At 43.2% G+C, this 17,834-nt stretch overlaps 1 protein-coding gene across 1 annotated transcript in view; it reads left to right on the top strand.

Annotated features, from left to right (window-relative positions):
* tmtc1 (transmembrane O-mannosyltransferase targeting cadherins 1) overlaps positions 1–17,834 on the top strand; it is a 93,058-nt gene extending 75,224 nt beyond the window's left edge. The window contains exons 15-19 of the mRNA XM_085435783.1: positions 2,571–2,715; positions 2,840–2,977; positions 8,348–8,470; positions 15,134–15,211; positions 15,752–17,834. Coding sequence (XP_085291909.1) covers positions 2,571–2,715; positions 2,840–2,977; positions 8,348–8,470; positions 15,134–15,211; positions 15,752–15,877 — 610 coding nt within the window. The 3' untranslated portion in view covers positions 15,878–17,834. The remainder of the gene's footprint in view (positions 1–2,570; positions 2,716–2,839; positions 2,978–8,347; positions 8,471–15,133; positions 15,212–15,751) is intronic.

Here is a 17,834-nt window from a genome sequence, read left to right as displayed (position 1 = left end):
TTTCCTGAAGTTGTTGAGTGTTGTTTCATGCCGATATCCAGTCCCCCTTTGCTATGTAACATATCACCTGTGAGGGCAGCTGTTTTTGGATCAGTATCTGTTGAGGTTTGTGCTGTGGCAGGCCCAAATGCAGGACTTGTACGTGTAAAGGTAAACTCAAAGCAGAAGTTTTATTTGCTGAGAAAAACTCTCACACTGAATACTAGAAACTCAAACCAGAAAAGTTACCAGGGACACTGAAATCACCAAATAGAATCCAAGCACAAACTTTTGGGTGTTCTAGATGTTTCCTAGATGACATCTTGGCTCATTGTGTAGACTGGGCCATCAAACTCATTTCGCGGGCCACATACAGCCCACTTTCACCTTAACTGGGACAGACCAGTGAAATTCCCCTTTCTGTAGAGAATATGTCTGTGAAGGTTCTCAGTCATCCAGGAGCTTAGAAAGAAAAGCGTCTGGACTACTTTAAGTTTCATTTCAAGGAGCTTCTTCAGCTCTGAGAGCAACTGGTGAACAGTTCCAGATTTTAAGCCCTATGGGTGTGTGTCCCTAAGAGGGGCCTGGACGCCCTATTGGTCCTCTACCTAATCACATGAGGTAAGGTGTGAAAACGATTGCATAAACTATGGATTTACATCACCCTCCCAGTCATTTTCCTGCTGCTGGCCTCCCCCTCCCAAACAGCAGTTCGAGTAACAGGTTAGAGGGGTTTTTTTCTTGTGCACGGCATCAGTCAGTGTCTGTGGAAAATGGATGGGACAGATGATAAACTCCAGCTCGAATGACGAAGCAGGAAGAAATTTCTTCAAAAGTGGGACACTTGGAGCGACAGGTTTAATGCCTTTGTTCTCTTTCAAAGGAAGAAACGACAACATAGTTAAAGTCTATGTGTGAGTGCACTTCAGGGCGATCCTGCTGAGCCTTTTTATGCGTCTCTCTGTTCATACACTTGTTCTGGGAAAAGATATGTGTCAAAAGAAATCAGTTTAGTTACACTGCGTGCTGGAATACCAGACAGCAGAGAGAGACATAGCATGGAGTGAAGCACAGACAGAGAGAGACTCCTCTTTCTGCGGGTTGTTCTTGTGGTCTGAACTAGGACTGGGCAATATGGCCCAAAATTCATATCTCGATATTCTTTAGCTGGATGGTGATATATGATATATATCTCGATATTTTTTTAAAGCCATAAAGTAAGAACAAAAAGAGAGTTCTTCGCCAAAGCTGTGTCCCAGATCTCACACAGGCACTTTTATTAACATACAGCGCAGATGTACAAGAAAAAATTACTCAGAAATAAATTATCAGCATTTATTAAATAATAATGCTCCATAAATAAAATAAAACAATGTTGTTTTTGTCCATAACAAAAAGCTCACAATTGTGCAGTCAAAATGTAAACTAACAGACGCTGAGCATAGGGCTGCTTGATATAACGATATATATATCGGATGACGATATAAAAACGTCTATCGTTTCATTTTACGCTGTCGTTTGTTTCGTGGTGTCGCAAAATAAACTGTTTACGGGAATATTTTTTTATCGTTTTGATGGTCACTGTAGTGGCTTTATTAATTTGTTAAAGTTCTCTTTCTCTTATATGTAATATAACCACACTACGGACGGACAAGCGCCGGTTTTTATGTGTTGCCGTTAGCAACAACGACAGTAAAACAATGGCATGGCTCCGCCGTCTGCTTGTTTGTTTTGCATATTAACCTTTCACAATAAAGCTGAAGATCCTGTTGAGACTCTTTAAAATAAACTGAATCACGTGAAAGATGCAGAGTATTTACGGATGAGAAGCCAAAAAGAGTCGCCAGGTGCTAAAAATAAAAATGGACGAAAGAGAGGCAAACTTGCAGCTCCACAAGTATAATTATAACGTAACATAGACTATATCGATATAAACAATATTGTCACATCTCATATCTCATATCGATATATTTAAAAACTCGATATATCGCCCAGTCCTAGTCTGAACCCAGAAATTAAATTGATATTGGCAATCAAATTACTGAAACACTTTTAAGCACGATTGCTCAGTTGTTATCACTTTGCTTTGAGGCACCTGCTGTTGTTGTGTTTTGTCATTGTTTGAATAAAATTGAAATTGAATTGAATTTTGCTTCATGCAAGGATTTCTTTGAGGAACTTTGAGTCCTTAACCGAGGCATAGACCTATAACTGGAATTAAACACTGGAGGTTCCCACTGGTCCTAATATTTAGGATGGGTTAAGAGAATAATCTTCTTATGGGGATCAAAAAGCTGGCGTCTTTCTGGGACCCTTTAAAGTTGTGACATTCAGATGAAGTACTCCAGGGTTTACAACAAGTTTGTATATATAGTGGGTCATGTACAGGTCCGAGTCCCCTGCACAGAAACCCTGATATCCATCCAACCATTAGTAAAAAAGGTTAAAATGCATAGAATAAAGTGCTTTCTTGAATTATGTGTGAATGGGTAAATGAGGTTTAATACAGTTGTTTTCAGATGCCAGTCTGTCTACCATTGAGTCTCTAATCCCCTCCATTGAAAACCATGACCTTTGACCTTTGTATGAAGGGCACTGCAGGTGACAAGGAAGGTGGACATTCTGACACCACTTGGAGCATTATACTACAACACAGGTCGCTACGAGGAGGCTTTGCAGGTGTACAGAGAAGCTGTGGCCCTGCAACCGGAGAGCACCGACATCTGGCTGGCTCTCGTGAGTAGGCATACATACTCAGACTTACTAAGAATAGCATTTAGTTTCTTGTGCGTTAGTTGGAAAGGAGACCACGTGCTAACCATAACTTGTTTCACACAAAAACTCTCTATGTATGTTTCAGGCTCAGGTTTTAGCAATGGCTGGTCGTACCAAAGAGGCAGAGAAGATGATGCTCGATGTCATATCCAGAAAAGGCAACTGCATAGAATGTTACCGCCTCCTGTCTGCAATCTACAGCAAGCGTGGCAACTACACAGAGGTAGGTATCGCGTCTGCTTTACATAAGAGCAACTGCTAATGATCTTTCTGAATCTGTTGTGTTAGCACCAGCAGCGTGTACGGCTGTCAGTGTTTATGACCCAGTTTGACAGAAGAGATGGTAAATGGACTGGTAGTTATATGGCGCCTTTCTACTCCAACTGAGCACTCAAAGCACTTTTTAGTACAAGCTGCAATCACTCTCAAAAATATTCATACAAGAGTCATCAGGACACTTGTATCCACTGACACTCCGATGCATTGGTATCTTTTTTTTTTTTTTTGCCTGTCCCATTTGGTTCTTTAGCCGTCAGAATTGTTGTCTGAAGACCAACAAGGATACCCAATGGATTTATTTTGCCAAATGGATCATCGTGGCATTGCCGTATTGGTCCATTTGATCGACCTTTGTTTTTATTATTTATTTTATTTTATTTTCAATTGTTACAGACGGGACAGACATGAGTCAGGGATAGGAAAGGGAGAAAGAAAGAGGAAGGAAAAGAAAAACAGAAGGGGAGAGGGACAGTGAGAAAGGGGGGGAGAAAAAATAAAATCTCCTGGATCACCTTTTGAGAGAAGAAGAATAGAAAACAAGCAAAAAAACCCAAAGCAACATACTAAACACAACACCATCGCATTAATCTAGCTAAGTGTAAACAGCAGTAAATACTAAATATTGAATGTTGTTGTGCAGCACGCAGGACAGACAGCGCACAATGTGCTTTGAAGTAGCAGCCAAGAAAGGTGTAATTTAAGTCTACGAACAGTGAACACCCGTGTGCACACCTGTGTGGATCAGCGCGCTTGTATTCAAATGGTTTCCACATGTAATGGTCTGCAAGAGGATGTAGAGAGCCGTAGCCCCGCCCCCCAGGGCATGAAGCAGGCATGGAGGAGATCCAGGCCCCAGACATCCAGAGGCCCCAGAGTGCGAGAGCCCAAGGAGGACCACCGGAGGGCATCCGTGCCACCCTCATGGGAAGGGCTGAGGATCCCCAGACGAGGCATCACCCAGTAGCCACCGAGCAGAAGCTAGACGGGGCTGCACCGGCGTGCCCACCGGCTCTGCCGGCAGCCAGCTGTGTCAGAGTGAACCGAGCCGCAGGCCCAGAGGCCGGAGGCCCGAGGGCCCCCCGCACCCCGGAGGAGGCCTGACTGAGCAACAGGCGCCAGGCCCCGCCAGGTAGCCACCGGGAGTGAGCCGGTACATACCTGAGTGCCCAGCCCCAGACACCAAGAACCACCAATGCACCGACCCCTGAGGGCATCAGTCACCGGCAGGGAGTGTGGTGAGGTGAGATAGGCCCTGGAGGGCCTGGGAGTTCCCAGAGAGGTGGAGTCTAAGACCCGACCTGACATATAGACACAGACAAACAGGCACACACAGACACAAACATGCATTCCCACCCTCATGCACACATATACAAACACTCAGCACTCACCCAACGTAAGGATTGGACATGTACACACAATCACACTCCCCAAACATGCTCTATACCCCGGGTCCAGGTACCCTCGCCCCCAGAGGGGGAGACAGAACCCAGACCCAAGAGATGTTACCCTTCCCCCCGGGGTGGAGGCAAGCAGACCGTCCCAGGCTCCGCAGCAGCAGGGAGGCCAATCGGACAGCCAACATCTCCTCCCAGCCCCCCCGCCCCGATGGCTAGCAGAGAACGGGGGTGTGTGAAGACCCCATACCTCCCTCCCCCCGCTCATGTGTAGTGTTGCTGCGTGTTGTTTAAAGTGCATTTAAAACAAGGGAGAGCATGGTGCTGCTGCCAGAGAGCAGCAGGTGACAGCACGGCCCCTCCCGAGAACCCTCAATGTCTACATGGATTTAAAATTGAGAGGTGGGCACCGGTGCCAGAGGTAGGTTTGAGTATACAGACCGTCCACTGGACGCCGTTAACGTGCCCACCCTCAAGGCCCTATATATATGTGTGTGTTATGAGAGTGTAAGTAATGTGGATGTCTAAGTTGTGAGATAAAATTGAGGCACAGGTGGCCAGAAGGGGACAGAGGGGGGGGAATGTCTCCCCTGCACCCTGGTGACACACCCGCACCCCAAGGCCCTACCTGTGTGGGTGAGTGTGGTGGAGCGGGAAGAGGGAGGTAGCCAGGGATGGGGAGGAAAAGGAGGGAGGGGAGGATGCCCCTCCCTAGGGCCAGCTCCCCCGCTGGCCCCAGTAGGCACCCCCGTCCTCTGGTACCCACCAAGGCAAGGGAGCCCAGGTCCATCCAGACCGGGGCCTACGGTAGCACTGCCAAGCCCCACAGGACCCGGGGCAGCCCACCCTACCCCACCGCAGAGGAAACTGTACCCACCCCAACATTCAATCGTGGACTCCTGCAAGGATGCATTGGTATCTTGCCTAAGAATTCTTTGACATGTAGATAGGGTTAGGTATTGTTTAGGTTTTATCCGATACCGGTGCCAAACCGGTACTTTTGAAACTGTGCCGGTGCTTAAACGGTGCTCGAACTGGTGCTTAAAGAATGGAAAACACAAACTTTGTCCAAAAACCTCTCATGTGTAGCTGTTTTTTGTAAAAAGATAACAATGTTAGCCTTTTCTGCAGCTATAGGGCATATATGGTATCACTCTTGGCTGGAAGCAGTGCTTAAACAATGGAAAAAACACAAACTTTGTCCAAAAACCTCTCATGTTTAACTGTTTTCCACTTTTTCTTTGGTCATTTTTGGCCAGGGTGAAGGGAGTACCTGCCATCAAACAAGAAGACAGCCGCATGTAGCTATGATGATGTTTGCTAGTTCACCTTACATGCATTAATGTAATAACGTGGTTAGCCTACTCAGCGTAAATTACACACGAACAACATTAAGCTACTCACGCAGAGAAGAACGGCTGCTGCTGCATCATCATCCTCATCATTTCTGCTACACTGGCAGGGCTAGGGGCCAGGACTCTCCTCTTCGGGTTCTTGGGGGATGTTGCTAACTCCGGGTCCGATAACAGGCACCACACCCGCAGTAGATGTGCTCGGTGTGAGGTCTCGCAGCAAGCTATCAAACACAGCACATTTCTCGGCTTTTAAAAAAACGCTATGCGTCGCCAGGCGTTTCATCAGATTCGAGGTGTTACCTCCTTTGACAGTATCACAGTATCACCTTAAAGCACTTGTTGCTGCTGAGTTTGCATCTTTTGCTGTGAAGTACAGCCAGACTTTTGACCACTTCGCCTTGGGCATTTTTAATCTGTAGCTCTGCTCTAAAAGAACGTATGTACCTGGGCCCGCCTACTATCCTTGGAAAGGTAAAATGATTGGCTAGAATCCAAAGTGTATGACATCTCAGGGGAAAAAAAAAAAGAACCACCGAAATAAAGCACCGAAATGTGCGCTGCTTTTCGGTCTGGTTACTACCATTTACCGGTACCCATCCCTACATGTAGTCTGGAGGTGCTGGGAAGACTCCTCCAGTCTGGCAGACAACCCAGCAACAGCCACTCCTTCGGCACATCTTACCAATCAGTCAAGTCTGGAGTGTAATGATTCGTGTGTTGAATGATGATACATGAATGTATGCCTTGCACAAACCAAGGTGGTAGAGAATCTTATTTATATACAGTACAAGACTGAACGTAAGTTTATATGTATGTAGATGTGTATGTGTAGGAGAAAAACCTCCTAACATATGGGTAAGACGCTGTTATGCATTCTAAATCATCCTCATCTCCCTGACCATCCCATGAGGCCAATGGGAAATTAGGATTCAGTTGTAATTTCTTACAAAAATCTGCCCCAAAATAACAGGCGATCGTGGCTCAAGAGTTGGCAGTTCGTCTTGTAATCGGAAGGTTGCCGGTTCGAGCCCCGGCTCCGACAGTCTCAGTCGTTGTGTCCTTGGGTAAGACACTTCACCCGTTGCCTACTGGTGGTGGTCAGAGGGCCCGGTGGCGCCAGTGTCCGGCAGCCTCGCCTCTGTCAGTGCGCCCCAGGGTGGCTGTGGCTACAATGTAGCTGCCATCACCAGTGTGTGGATGTGTGTGTGAATGGGTGGATGACTGAACGTGTAAAGCGCTTTTAGTCCTTAGGGACTAGAAAAGCACTATACAAATACAGGCCATTTACCATTTACCATAACAGTAACATTTTCTCTCATAGAGAGTTTATCAAAGAGTTGTTGGTAGACTCTGCCATGTTAATATACACTGATTTAAAAAAACAAAGCAAAAACAAAAAAGAAGCATTTGAGAATGTTTTCAAATTCACCATCTGGCCCTGAATGGACGGACGGATCTGGAGCTTCAGTTAATAAACAAGCAATTTTGACATTTTCTCCCTGGCTCTGGACTAGAGCTGTGATGTCACAGCCCGCTGATTAGTTTTTGTAAGTAGGATAATGACAAAGTTTGTGATTACAGGAGAGCTAGCAGCAATGCAATCAATGAAAGGCACTGTGACAGAAAGTAAGTAGTTAAAGGAAGTGACCGGATAGGCCTGAATGGACTTGGACTGAAATGGGACAAACTGGCAGCTGTTACAACTGATGGTTGTCCAGATCTGAGAGGGAGAAGTTCTCAGATGCAGAATGGGCAGAATGGGAGTCGGATCCTGCATTTGCTGTTGTGATTATACTTAACGTTTTCACCTCAGACATTGAACCTGATACTAATGCACTTGTTCAAGCTTAGATAAGACTAGATTTCTCTTACCAAGCAAGAAAGAAGAACTGAGAAACTGCAGGTGAAGTTATTAATTTACAAGCAAAATAGTAATAGCACTTTCTTAAAAACTTTGATGCCTTCACTGTTCATGGAAACCTCAACATTGACGTTTACCTAAAGCCAACACACACAGACCAGTATCTCCTCTTTGACTCCCACCATCCTCGGGAACACAAACTTGGAGTAATCAGGACCCTACAACACCGGGAAGAAAATGTTCCCTCTAAGCCAGAAGGGAAAGAAAGGGAACACACACATAAAGCAAGCCCAAACAGAAACAGAGTATGCTGTGTAATGCAGCGAGCAGTGCTCAGACCTCTACGTCTGCATTTAAAGGATAACGGTCACTCTTTCAAGGATGCCAATGTTCACATGGTTTAAAAAAGGAGTGTGATTGACTATGTTTGAACAGAGGGGGTGGCTTACAACACCAAGTGCCTCCTACAATGCAGTTTTGAGATCCCCTTCCGAGCACTTTAATCCCCACTAACATCTTGCATCAAACATCTTCAAGAAACTTGAAGATGTCCAGATGTTTTTCTTTCCAAGCTCCTTAGACTGCCACATTTGACTGAGAGCCTACACACACATACAGTCAGACTAGCATGTAGAGTTCGACAGGTCTGTTCACCTGCAGTGTGTGTGTGTGTGTGTGTGTGTGTGTGTGTGTGTGTGTTCCAGGCTCTGGAGGCTTTGGACAAGGCCCTGCAGCAGAATCCCAGTGACCTGACAGTGAGAGCAGAGCTGTATTTTTCCAAAGGGAACCAGCTCAGAGAGATGAACCAGCTGGACCGAGCCTTTGAGGTACTACAATCTGCACTCTCTGTCACACACAGACTTATCATCTTTCCCCTCTCATATTTTTCTCTCTTTTTCTTCCTGTAAGCAACATGGATTTTCTGTAGCTGCTAATGATGACTCTCTGTCTGTGTTTGATTCTGTGATGCAAACAGTAATGTACAGGGTTCGTATGGGTGTTTGAAATCCTTGAAAATGCTTGAATTTTAATGTTGTCTTTTCAAGGTTTTGAAAAGTGCTTGAATTCAAGATGTGGTGCTTAAAAGTGCTGGAAAGTGTAACTGTATTTCATTCACCACAAATAACTATCTTTTCATATGGTCTTACTGAGGTGATGCGAATTGAAACATGCATTCTTTTTTTTGGTGGGGGGGGGGGGCTGGAAAAGCTGGAAGTCCTTAAAAAGTGCTTGAATTTGACCCCGAAAAAGGTGTATGAACCCTGAATGTAAGAAACGATGCCAGGTACAAAATTACATGGTCTGCAACTGTGCTTAATGCTAACTCAGTCACTTTTACTTTTACTTTTAAACAAAGTATTTTTCTGGTCTGGGCTAATCTTCTCAAGATATTTACAACAAATCACTAAATTTGATCAGCAAAACTGTTTTTTAGACTCACAAATCAAAGCGAAATCAAGTTGTCTTGTAGAGTGTTTTTCCTCCCACTACAGCAGGGGTGGCGAATCGAGGGCCGGTGTCCTGCAGGTTTTAGATGTGTCCTTGGTCCAACACAGCTGATTCAAATGGCTAAATGACCTCATCAGCATGTCTTTGAGTTCTCCAGAGGCCTGGTAACATCATCATATGAATGTGTGTTGACCCTATGGAACGCCAGGACTGCCATAATGAATTAATTAAATACACCATTAAATAATTAATTAAATGTGGCAATAATTAATTAAAATTGGAAATAATTAATTACATAAATATTTACGACACATGTAATTAATTAATTATTTACACATTTAATTAATTATTTATTTATTTTACATTTTAATTAATTATTGCCACATTTAAATAATTATTTAATGGTGTATTTAATTAATTCATTTTGGCACAGTTGACTCCTTCTGGTCTCACCAGGTCTCACCCATTTTATCTGTCAACCTCACCCATCAAACTCAGGGGGCGGGGTTAACGCTGATCGAGTCAAAACCATTGCTTTGGCCTGGTGGCCATTGGTTTTAGCACACAACAACCGGCATGTGGCAGCTAACAGAACTGAACTTTGAAAAACCCTGTTTGTGTGTCACCAAATACCGTTTTAATATTTTTTTAGCTGAGAATGTAGTGGTTTAATCTTCATGTGTCTGGTCGGTTTGTCAAGATACAGCCTCTTTGCAAAAGTGCTTCAATGATTTCGGAGATGTCTGCCCAGTCTGACGGCAAAGCGTGGGATAGACCTGCTCGCCTCGCAAGCAATCGAGCTGTTATTGCCACTGGCAAAGCGCAGGCCTGGTACACAGCTGTAATAACCCCCGCTGACACTGACTTTTTTTACTGAGGTTATATTTATCGGAGTTTTGTTTCCTGATGTTCTTATGTGTCCTACGTGTTTCAGTCGCCAATTCTGAATTATAACTAACATTAAAAACATGTTTAAGGAGGAGAGAGAGCAAATAAATTCAATTAACAGCTGATCTTTGGGTTTTTGTTCAGTAATCAGCGTGACCTGTGTATAAACGCATAAAAGAAATAACGTTGGTGTTTCCGTCATGTAGTAACTGCTGGCTTTAACTGTACAAAGGTTGTTCGACACTATGAAACACATACAGACTTCATGATGTTCGGCTAATATTTTTATTGTGAATATTAATCATGAGGGTAAACGGCCCTGTACACCACGGAGCGAGGTCAGCATATCCACGATATCCTCAGCTCCATGAGTTAACACAGAGTTTCCCAGCTGACTATCTAACTGTCATCTACGAATATGTCACGGCTCATATCTATATGATTTTACAGGAAATCATCCGTATTACTGCCAACTATTCCAGAGACGTGAAAATCTACAGCATAAAGAACACAAAAATATAGCAGTCTAACGCAACACTGTAACAGAGATGAACCGTCAGTTTGTCGCAGATCAAAGTGGAATGAAAGTGATTGGTTGAACAGATGTGATCTGTGTTTTCTGCATTTTCATCAGCGTAAGAGACTCAGCAGCAGATTAGAATAACAGTTATACATTTAATAAATCACAAAATTAACAAACCTGTTCGGACAGTTTGAGTTTGTATTCCCTCAGCTGCAGACTCACTGTTGTTTAAATGTTTGAAAAGGAAGATTAGATATAAAAAACGTCAAACATAGACTCAGTCTGCGTTCACATTTGATATGAGGCCAGCACGTATAGTGGCTGTGTCCTGTTTTAAGATCATACATGTAAAATTGTTGTCTGACCTCCGTCGATCCAGCCGCTCAGAGTCCGTGGTTACCATGGTTACTGCATAAGCAGCTGTAATGTAAACAGCTGGCACAGCGGAAACCTACCAGCAACATGAGTGTTTATGCTTGTCATTGCAAAAGAACCGTCTGAATGGTTAACTGAAGTTAACTTGGATAAATTATAGTTAAGGAGTATCACAGATAACGCCCACGTGAGCTGTGTGACTGTTCACCACTACACTGAAATCAGTAGGCTATTACTGAAATACACGTGCTATATCATAAACTATGATATAAACAGGGAGGTCCTATTAACATGTTTAGTTTTAAAGGACACCTTCCTGCCTTTAGTCTCATTCATGAGCAGTATTAGTTTTCGTCTAACATCCAGAAGTCTGCACCATGTGTTTCATAGTTTCTAACAAGCCTTTGACAGGTAAACATAACATGACCGAAACACCAAAAAAAAAAGGAGAAAAAAAATCACACAAATTATATGTTAACCTCATTTATTTTAGTTAAGTAAACTCTAAAAATTCTAACAGACAGCTGGTGCTTAGAATACAGTTGAATAACTATTAAAAAACAGATGATATAATATTTCTGTCCAGGTTGCAGTCTGCATGATGAACACGCTGTTGCAAACTCTGCTCCTCTCGGTGGAAATGCGCCTTCTCTTTTCTTTCTTTAAAACATTTTATAAGTCAGTTTACTCTCAAAATTCACTGTTAAATCCAAAACACACCAGATAAAGAAAAGCGAATGGTTCAGTCTAACACATGTGAACCATTAAACGTCTGTAAAACTGTGCAGTTCTGAAACGTAACTTTAACCTCAGCCAAACCGATTTGCTCAGTTGTAAATAAAACAGCGAAGTAAACGTGACCCGACAGACAAAACCTGAGTGAATTAAGTCCAGCGTTTAACCACTGAGAGCTAAAACTCAGGTGAGGTTTCAAAGCTGTGCCAGTGATCGGACATCAGCCGCTGATGAAGCTGTTCGCCTATAAAGTGCTCTGTTGGGAAACAAGCTCCAGCAGCTCTGCGCTTGGGGAAAACACTATATTTACTTATCTTGTGCAGAAAAATGCGCTGACATTGCTTTATATCGAGCGCCGGCTGCCCAGTTAAACTGTGACTATCACCAGGTAACGTGGGCGTGTTTCTTGAATTAGCAGCAGGTGTTAAACAGCTGACAGATGAGGAGGAGGATGCATGCAGGTAAACTGAGGGTCTGTTGAGCTGATCGCTGGTGTCGTGAGAAAAATGTCAGCTCGTTCTTTATGTTACAGAAGCACAGAGACACAAGACCAGGCGGAAAGAGACGATCATTCGGTGAAAATGAGAATCTGCGAATGCAACATGTGGAACACGGAGAGTGGAATAAACAAACCGGTTAACGTACCTACCTGCTCTACCTCCCCACTGCCTCCCAAAAAGGGAAGAAGAGCAGAGGGGAGAAGAGCAGAGTATTTTCTTTTCTCTCGCGGTTAGCTGACTGCCTTAGCTGCCCAAGTGATGTCAGCCCTTTTTAACCATAGCCAGTGACTGGTCCTCTCAGCAGTGTCAGCTAGTTCTCTTATAGCCTGCCGTTGCGCCTGTCCTCTGATCCCATTCTCTCTAAGCAGCTTTGCTGTTGTACTGGCAACAAAGCCCCTGCACCGCACTTCCACCGGGTGCACTTTGATCTTCCAGCCTAAATAAATAAATGTGTAAAATGACAGAAAAAATCCTGCTCAGAAAATGTCCTTTTCTCCCCATGCTGTGGATCCACTGTGAAAAATAGACATTTCTGAGTGGATAATGAAAAAACAGCAACTTTTCTGTGACTTAATTGTTATTGTTTATCTATTAATTATCAGTGTAGTTTTAAATTTAATTGCAATGGTGGAAATCTTTATCAGTAGGGAATGATGTAAAACCTATGTCCAAAATATGCTGTGCTGTGTGCTTAAACTTCATTCTCTACAATGTGCATAGCATTTGTAACTGCTCTCACAACAAAGGTGCACGGTACGATGCACGGTCCGCCCAAAGTCATTCAAGAGGTTTTTTTTGCTGTTATTTTTGCTTAATTTCCTCAGTTATTAAGTGCAGATTCATCAGGCTCTCCTGTGTCTTTCCTCTGATCTCTCTTGGCATCATATATTTATTGCACATGCCACACATCAACAGAGATGACACAGAGAAAGATGGAGTCTTCTTTGGAGTGAACATAGCGTTGAACTCGGGTATACATCGAGGTTTCGTTTTTTTGTTCTTGTTTTTGTAAAGTTGAGCAATCTCTGGAAATTCAGCAGAAAGTGAACTGAAAGGAATCAGGTCATTAATGTGATTAAAGTCAGGCAGGCTTGTCCCTGCCTGCTGGCCTTCCTCCCACTGTGGAAGTTCCACCCATTCAGAATTGCTGGCACACTCACAAGAAGTCATCCGAGACCGATGGTTGAGATGCAATCTGCAAAGGAAATTTGTGGAGGATACAGGAAACTTGAAATGACTTTCTGAGGAGGCTTGAGAGGAGAGAAAGCAAACAGAACTGCAAGAGACTGATGATTCTGCCAGAAACGCTGATGGACTGAAAAAGAGACTGGAAGAAACAGGGGTGGGGGTCATCTGAGGTCACTGAAGCTTCAAAGAAGGCCATGTCTGTGCACGTGGGATGTTTTATTTCACAGCATCAGCACAGTGTCTAAAGAAGCCAATGTGAGGCTAACAGCCTGAGAAGCAGTTTGAATTTTACACTTTCAATCAAACGCACTGGTTTATAATATTATAATTTTAATCTCTTACTGCCTGTTGTATTCTAAAACTGAAGGCCCCATCTTATCTTAATGACCTTGTAGTACCATATCAGCCTATTAGAGCACTTCGCTCTCGCTCTGCAGGCCTACTTGTTGTTCCTAGAGTATTTAAAAGTAGAATGGGAGGCAGAGCCTTCAGTTTTCAGGCCCCTCTTCTGTGGAACCAGCTTCCAGTTTGGATTCAGGAGACAGACACTATCTCTACTTTCAAGATTAGGCTTCAAACTTTCCTTTTTGCTAAAGCATATAGTTAGGGCTGGACCAGGTGACCCTGAATCCTCCCTTAGTTATGCTGCAATAGATGTAGGCTGCCGGGGATTCCCATGATGCATTGAGTTTTTCCTTTCCAGTCACCTTTCTCACTCACTATGTGTTAACAGACCTCTCTGCATTGAATCATATCTGTTATTAACCTCTGTCTCTCTTCCACAGCAGGTCTTTATCCTGTCTTACTTCTCTCTCCCCAATCAATCACAGCAGCTGGCCCTGCCCCTCCCTGAGCCTGGTTCTGCTGGAGGTTTCTTCCTGTTAAAAGGGAGTTTTTCCTTCCCACTGTCGCCAAAGTGCTTGCTCATAGGGGGTCATATGATTGTTGGGCTTTTCTCTGAATCTATTATTGTACGATCTACTGTACAATATAAAGCGCTTTGAGGCTACTGTTGTTGTGATCTGTATAAATAAATTGAATTGAATTGAATTGAAGTCACAGGATCTCCAGGATGCTGCCGAGCTGAAACATAATCACCTAAATACAACAACACTTTATAAAATGGTATAAAGGTTGGCATATCATGTGATATGTCACAAATTATAGTTAAAACATGTTTGTCTTCCTGACTGATGAGTGTTGTTTCTGACCATATGGATCCCTTCATGACCATCTCTAAAGGTCTCTTCTAGCCAGATAATGTCATGGAGTCAAACTGGACTCAATAAGTTATTGAAACCAATGGCAGAGATTTGATTACAGCGCTCCATCAAAATTTGTGTCTTTTTTGAATGGTCAGATCTTACAAATTGAGTTCAGAGAAGTTCAGGAGCCCAACTCTCCAGATCTGAACCCAGTAGTGAACCTTTAGCATGTGTTGCTGTGGGTTATGTGGCTTAGGTGTAACCGCAACCTACACCAGCTGACCAACTAACTATTAAGTCTGGTCGATTCTGTTCATCTGGATGGTCTAGATGAACAGAGTCGACCGTTTGGGATTTACTCACCTGGATGATTGAGCATGCATCAAGACATATTGAGTCCGGTCCCACTTCTGCTGTTAAAAATGTTGTGAATGGAAAACCCAGTGTTGTAGCTGCTGCTATCAGTTGGTAAATTTACCAGTGAGCCTTTGAGTAATTTTCAGAAAGCAACTGAAGCAACCAGGTACAAAGCTGCAAGGTTTGTACTTGGTTGCATTATAACAAAATAATATGTGTTTACCTGAGATTTGCCCCCAGAGATAACTGAGTCCTCTTCTCTATCACCAGAGTTACAAGCTCGCTGTTGAGCTCAAACCAGACCAATCACAGGCCTGGATGAACATGGGAGGAATTCAGCACATCAAGGTAGAAAAGACACATTTAAAATCTGACAATACAACTGAACACTCCTGACAAACTTTACATGTGTCCGACATCTGCGAGCATCAGCATGTACTGTGATGTTTGTGCTATATAAAGTTCTGTCCACTCTACCTCACTCTCTAAATCACTACTGGGGTGGTTGCCCAAGATGTCTGCTGGCTCGTACTGCCCAAGTCTTCCACTACAGAAACCATGTTAGAGGCTGACAGAAACCAACAGCTGTCCTTGGGAAATGGGCCTTGTTGGACCCATCCACCAGTTTGAGCCCAAACCGCACGCCCATTCATGGTGATCACTCACCCCCTTCTGTCTCAAAAAGGTCATGGAAACATGTGCAACAGCTGTGAAGCTGAACTACACATAAGCTGCTAGCAAAAACAGTGTCGTGTTGTGCTGTGATTTTGATCCAGGTCAGGCAGATTTAAACCCAACTCAAAATGACCTCAACCTAATGGCAGAGCTCAGCGGCAGCAGGCAGGTCTAATGTGAAATCAGATTTGTAATATGTGTGTGTTTGTTTAGGGAGATTATGCAGCTGCCAGGATGTACTACCAACGCGCCCTCCTTCTCAGTCCAGGTTCCAAACTTCTGAAGGAAAACCTTGCCAAGCTGGACCGACTGGAGAGGAGACTGACAGGGGCTGTGTAGACTGGTGCCAGTGACACGACACAGTGGGACAAACACTTGCTCTGGAGCCCAAACACCACCCATTAAGACTGTTGAATAAACTTAGTCTGTTACGACGATGGGTAGGAGAGAAAAGAAGTAGGGTGAACCTCTCGGGCCTTCAAAGAGACTGGCCCCCAACTACAGGCCCAAAGCCTTTCCTGAAGGATACAAAGAGAAGCTGGTAAGAGCTCTGTGCATTACCAGCCTGCATCAGCTTTTCTTCAACATGCATATCTGTTTTCAACATTTGCGTTTCATTTTCTTTAAGGCACTTAATCAGAGATCTTCCTGAGCTCTGTGCTCTGCCTTTGAAAATGATTCACATATTTACATTAATGCAATAAAAGTGTGCAGATTTAATGAAGGGAACGAGTGGGCAGGTATTTTCCTGACCCTAAGGTATGAATAATAAAATGATGTAGGTTCAGAAGTCACCTGTTTGCTTTGGGGTTCTTTCAGCTCATGGACACGAAGAACATCAGAGCCCACTGTTTCATGCAAACAAACCATGTCCCAACCTGACATAAGACACCTACACTTCACACAAAGACATTTTTGTGAATCAATGCCCATAAACGGAGGTGTATCGATTATTTTTATGCTTTTGCATGAATTAATATTGAAGACAAATCTCAAATCAAGACCAAGTGTAACCTAACTGTTGGTAAGCCTCAGAGCCAAACATTTATGATGTTGGTAACTTCCAGCTTCTGAAAATTCCAAATCCCAGCCAGCAATGATTTCCATCTCCGTCAGTATCACAGCAAACCAACTCACACAAACTCTTGGAACGTGCTGTCATTTGGATTGTTGTTCTTTATCAATTCAAAATGAAGCGTCTCAGCAAAGTTTTTATTGATTACTTATTATTTTAAAATGAGTGGTAGTACAATGTGGCTTTGGAGTTGGAATCAATCAGGCACATTTAACTCTGAGCAACTCTGAAATTCAGCAGAGGAGCTCTTTGCTGAAACAGTGTCTTGATGCTCTGATATTGTATCCACGGGACACAAAAGTAGTCCCATTTCTGCTGTTACAGTTTATGGCTCCTGCCCTCCAGCAGCTGGGGACTTTCAGACTGCTAACTCTGAACTTCTCTGCAGCAGAAGGAAGTTTTGGCTTGACTGGTTCCTTGTACATTGTTCAGTGGTATAAGTGTAACAATGACATGATTGTATTCTCTGATACATTGTGTCCATCATCAAAAATCACACAGGCAGTGTTACGCTGTCTTGTTTGCAGCATTGTCTGTCCTCAGACTTTTAACTTTACATTTTTAGAAAATAAAATTTCCAAACTCTAATTGAAAATGAGCAAACATCAGATGGTGAATAAAAATTTAAATGAGTTCATTACAGACATCAGATTGCCTCTGTCTATAATGTTTTTTCAGCTAAGATAAGCAACGCACACCGCTATCATACTTGAGCTCCATTCTTGGGCCTCATGATTAAATCAGTAACTATATTAACTAAAGAAGGTTATTTAAAGATCTGCAAAGTAAGTGAAGTTTATATTTGTATAACCCAATGGGAAATAAGGACAGATTCATTTGGATCCCACTCTGCTGGGATATTTAAATGAATATATGTGTAAAGCTCTCTTAAAATGTCATTATTCTGGTAACAGCTGCTTCCTCTCTAGATTACCTAAATCATATTTATCTGATCTCCACTTATGGCAGAAGCTAGAATAAACAGCCTGATGTCACAAGTCTTCAGCAAGTAGAATAAGCTAATGTGTCGGCTCCTGTGTGGAGCTCCAACTTGTGGGTTCATGTGCAACATAACCTCTGAGGAATGGTGTTTCGCTGATCGTTGTGGTTTTATTGATTCTCTCGAGTGAATTTTATTGTGGAATGCCAATGAGATGAAAGTGAAGTGACTAGTGCAGTGACTGGGTTGCACCAAGAAAATAAAATATATCTTTTATTAAA

This window comes from Copadichromis virginalis, linkage group LG17 (genome assembly GCF_057382275.1).
Source record: "Copadichromis virginalis isolate Kocher_CV1m ecotype Utaka linkage group LG17, C_Virginalis_male_GT1.1, whole genome shotgun sequence".
Classification (NCBI taxonomy): domain Eukaryota; kingdom Metazoa; phylum Chordata; class Actinopteri; order Cichliformes; family Cichlidae; genus Copadichromis; species Copadichromis virginalis.
This window is presented reverse-complemented; position numbering and strand designations above follow the sequence as displayed.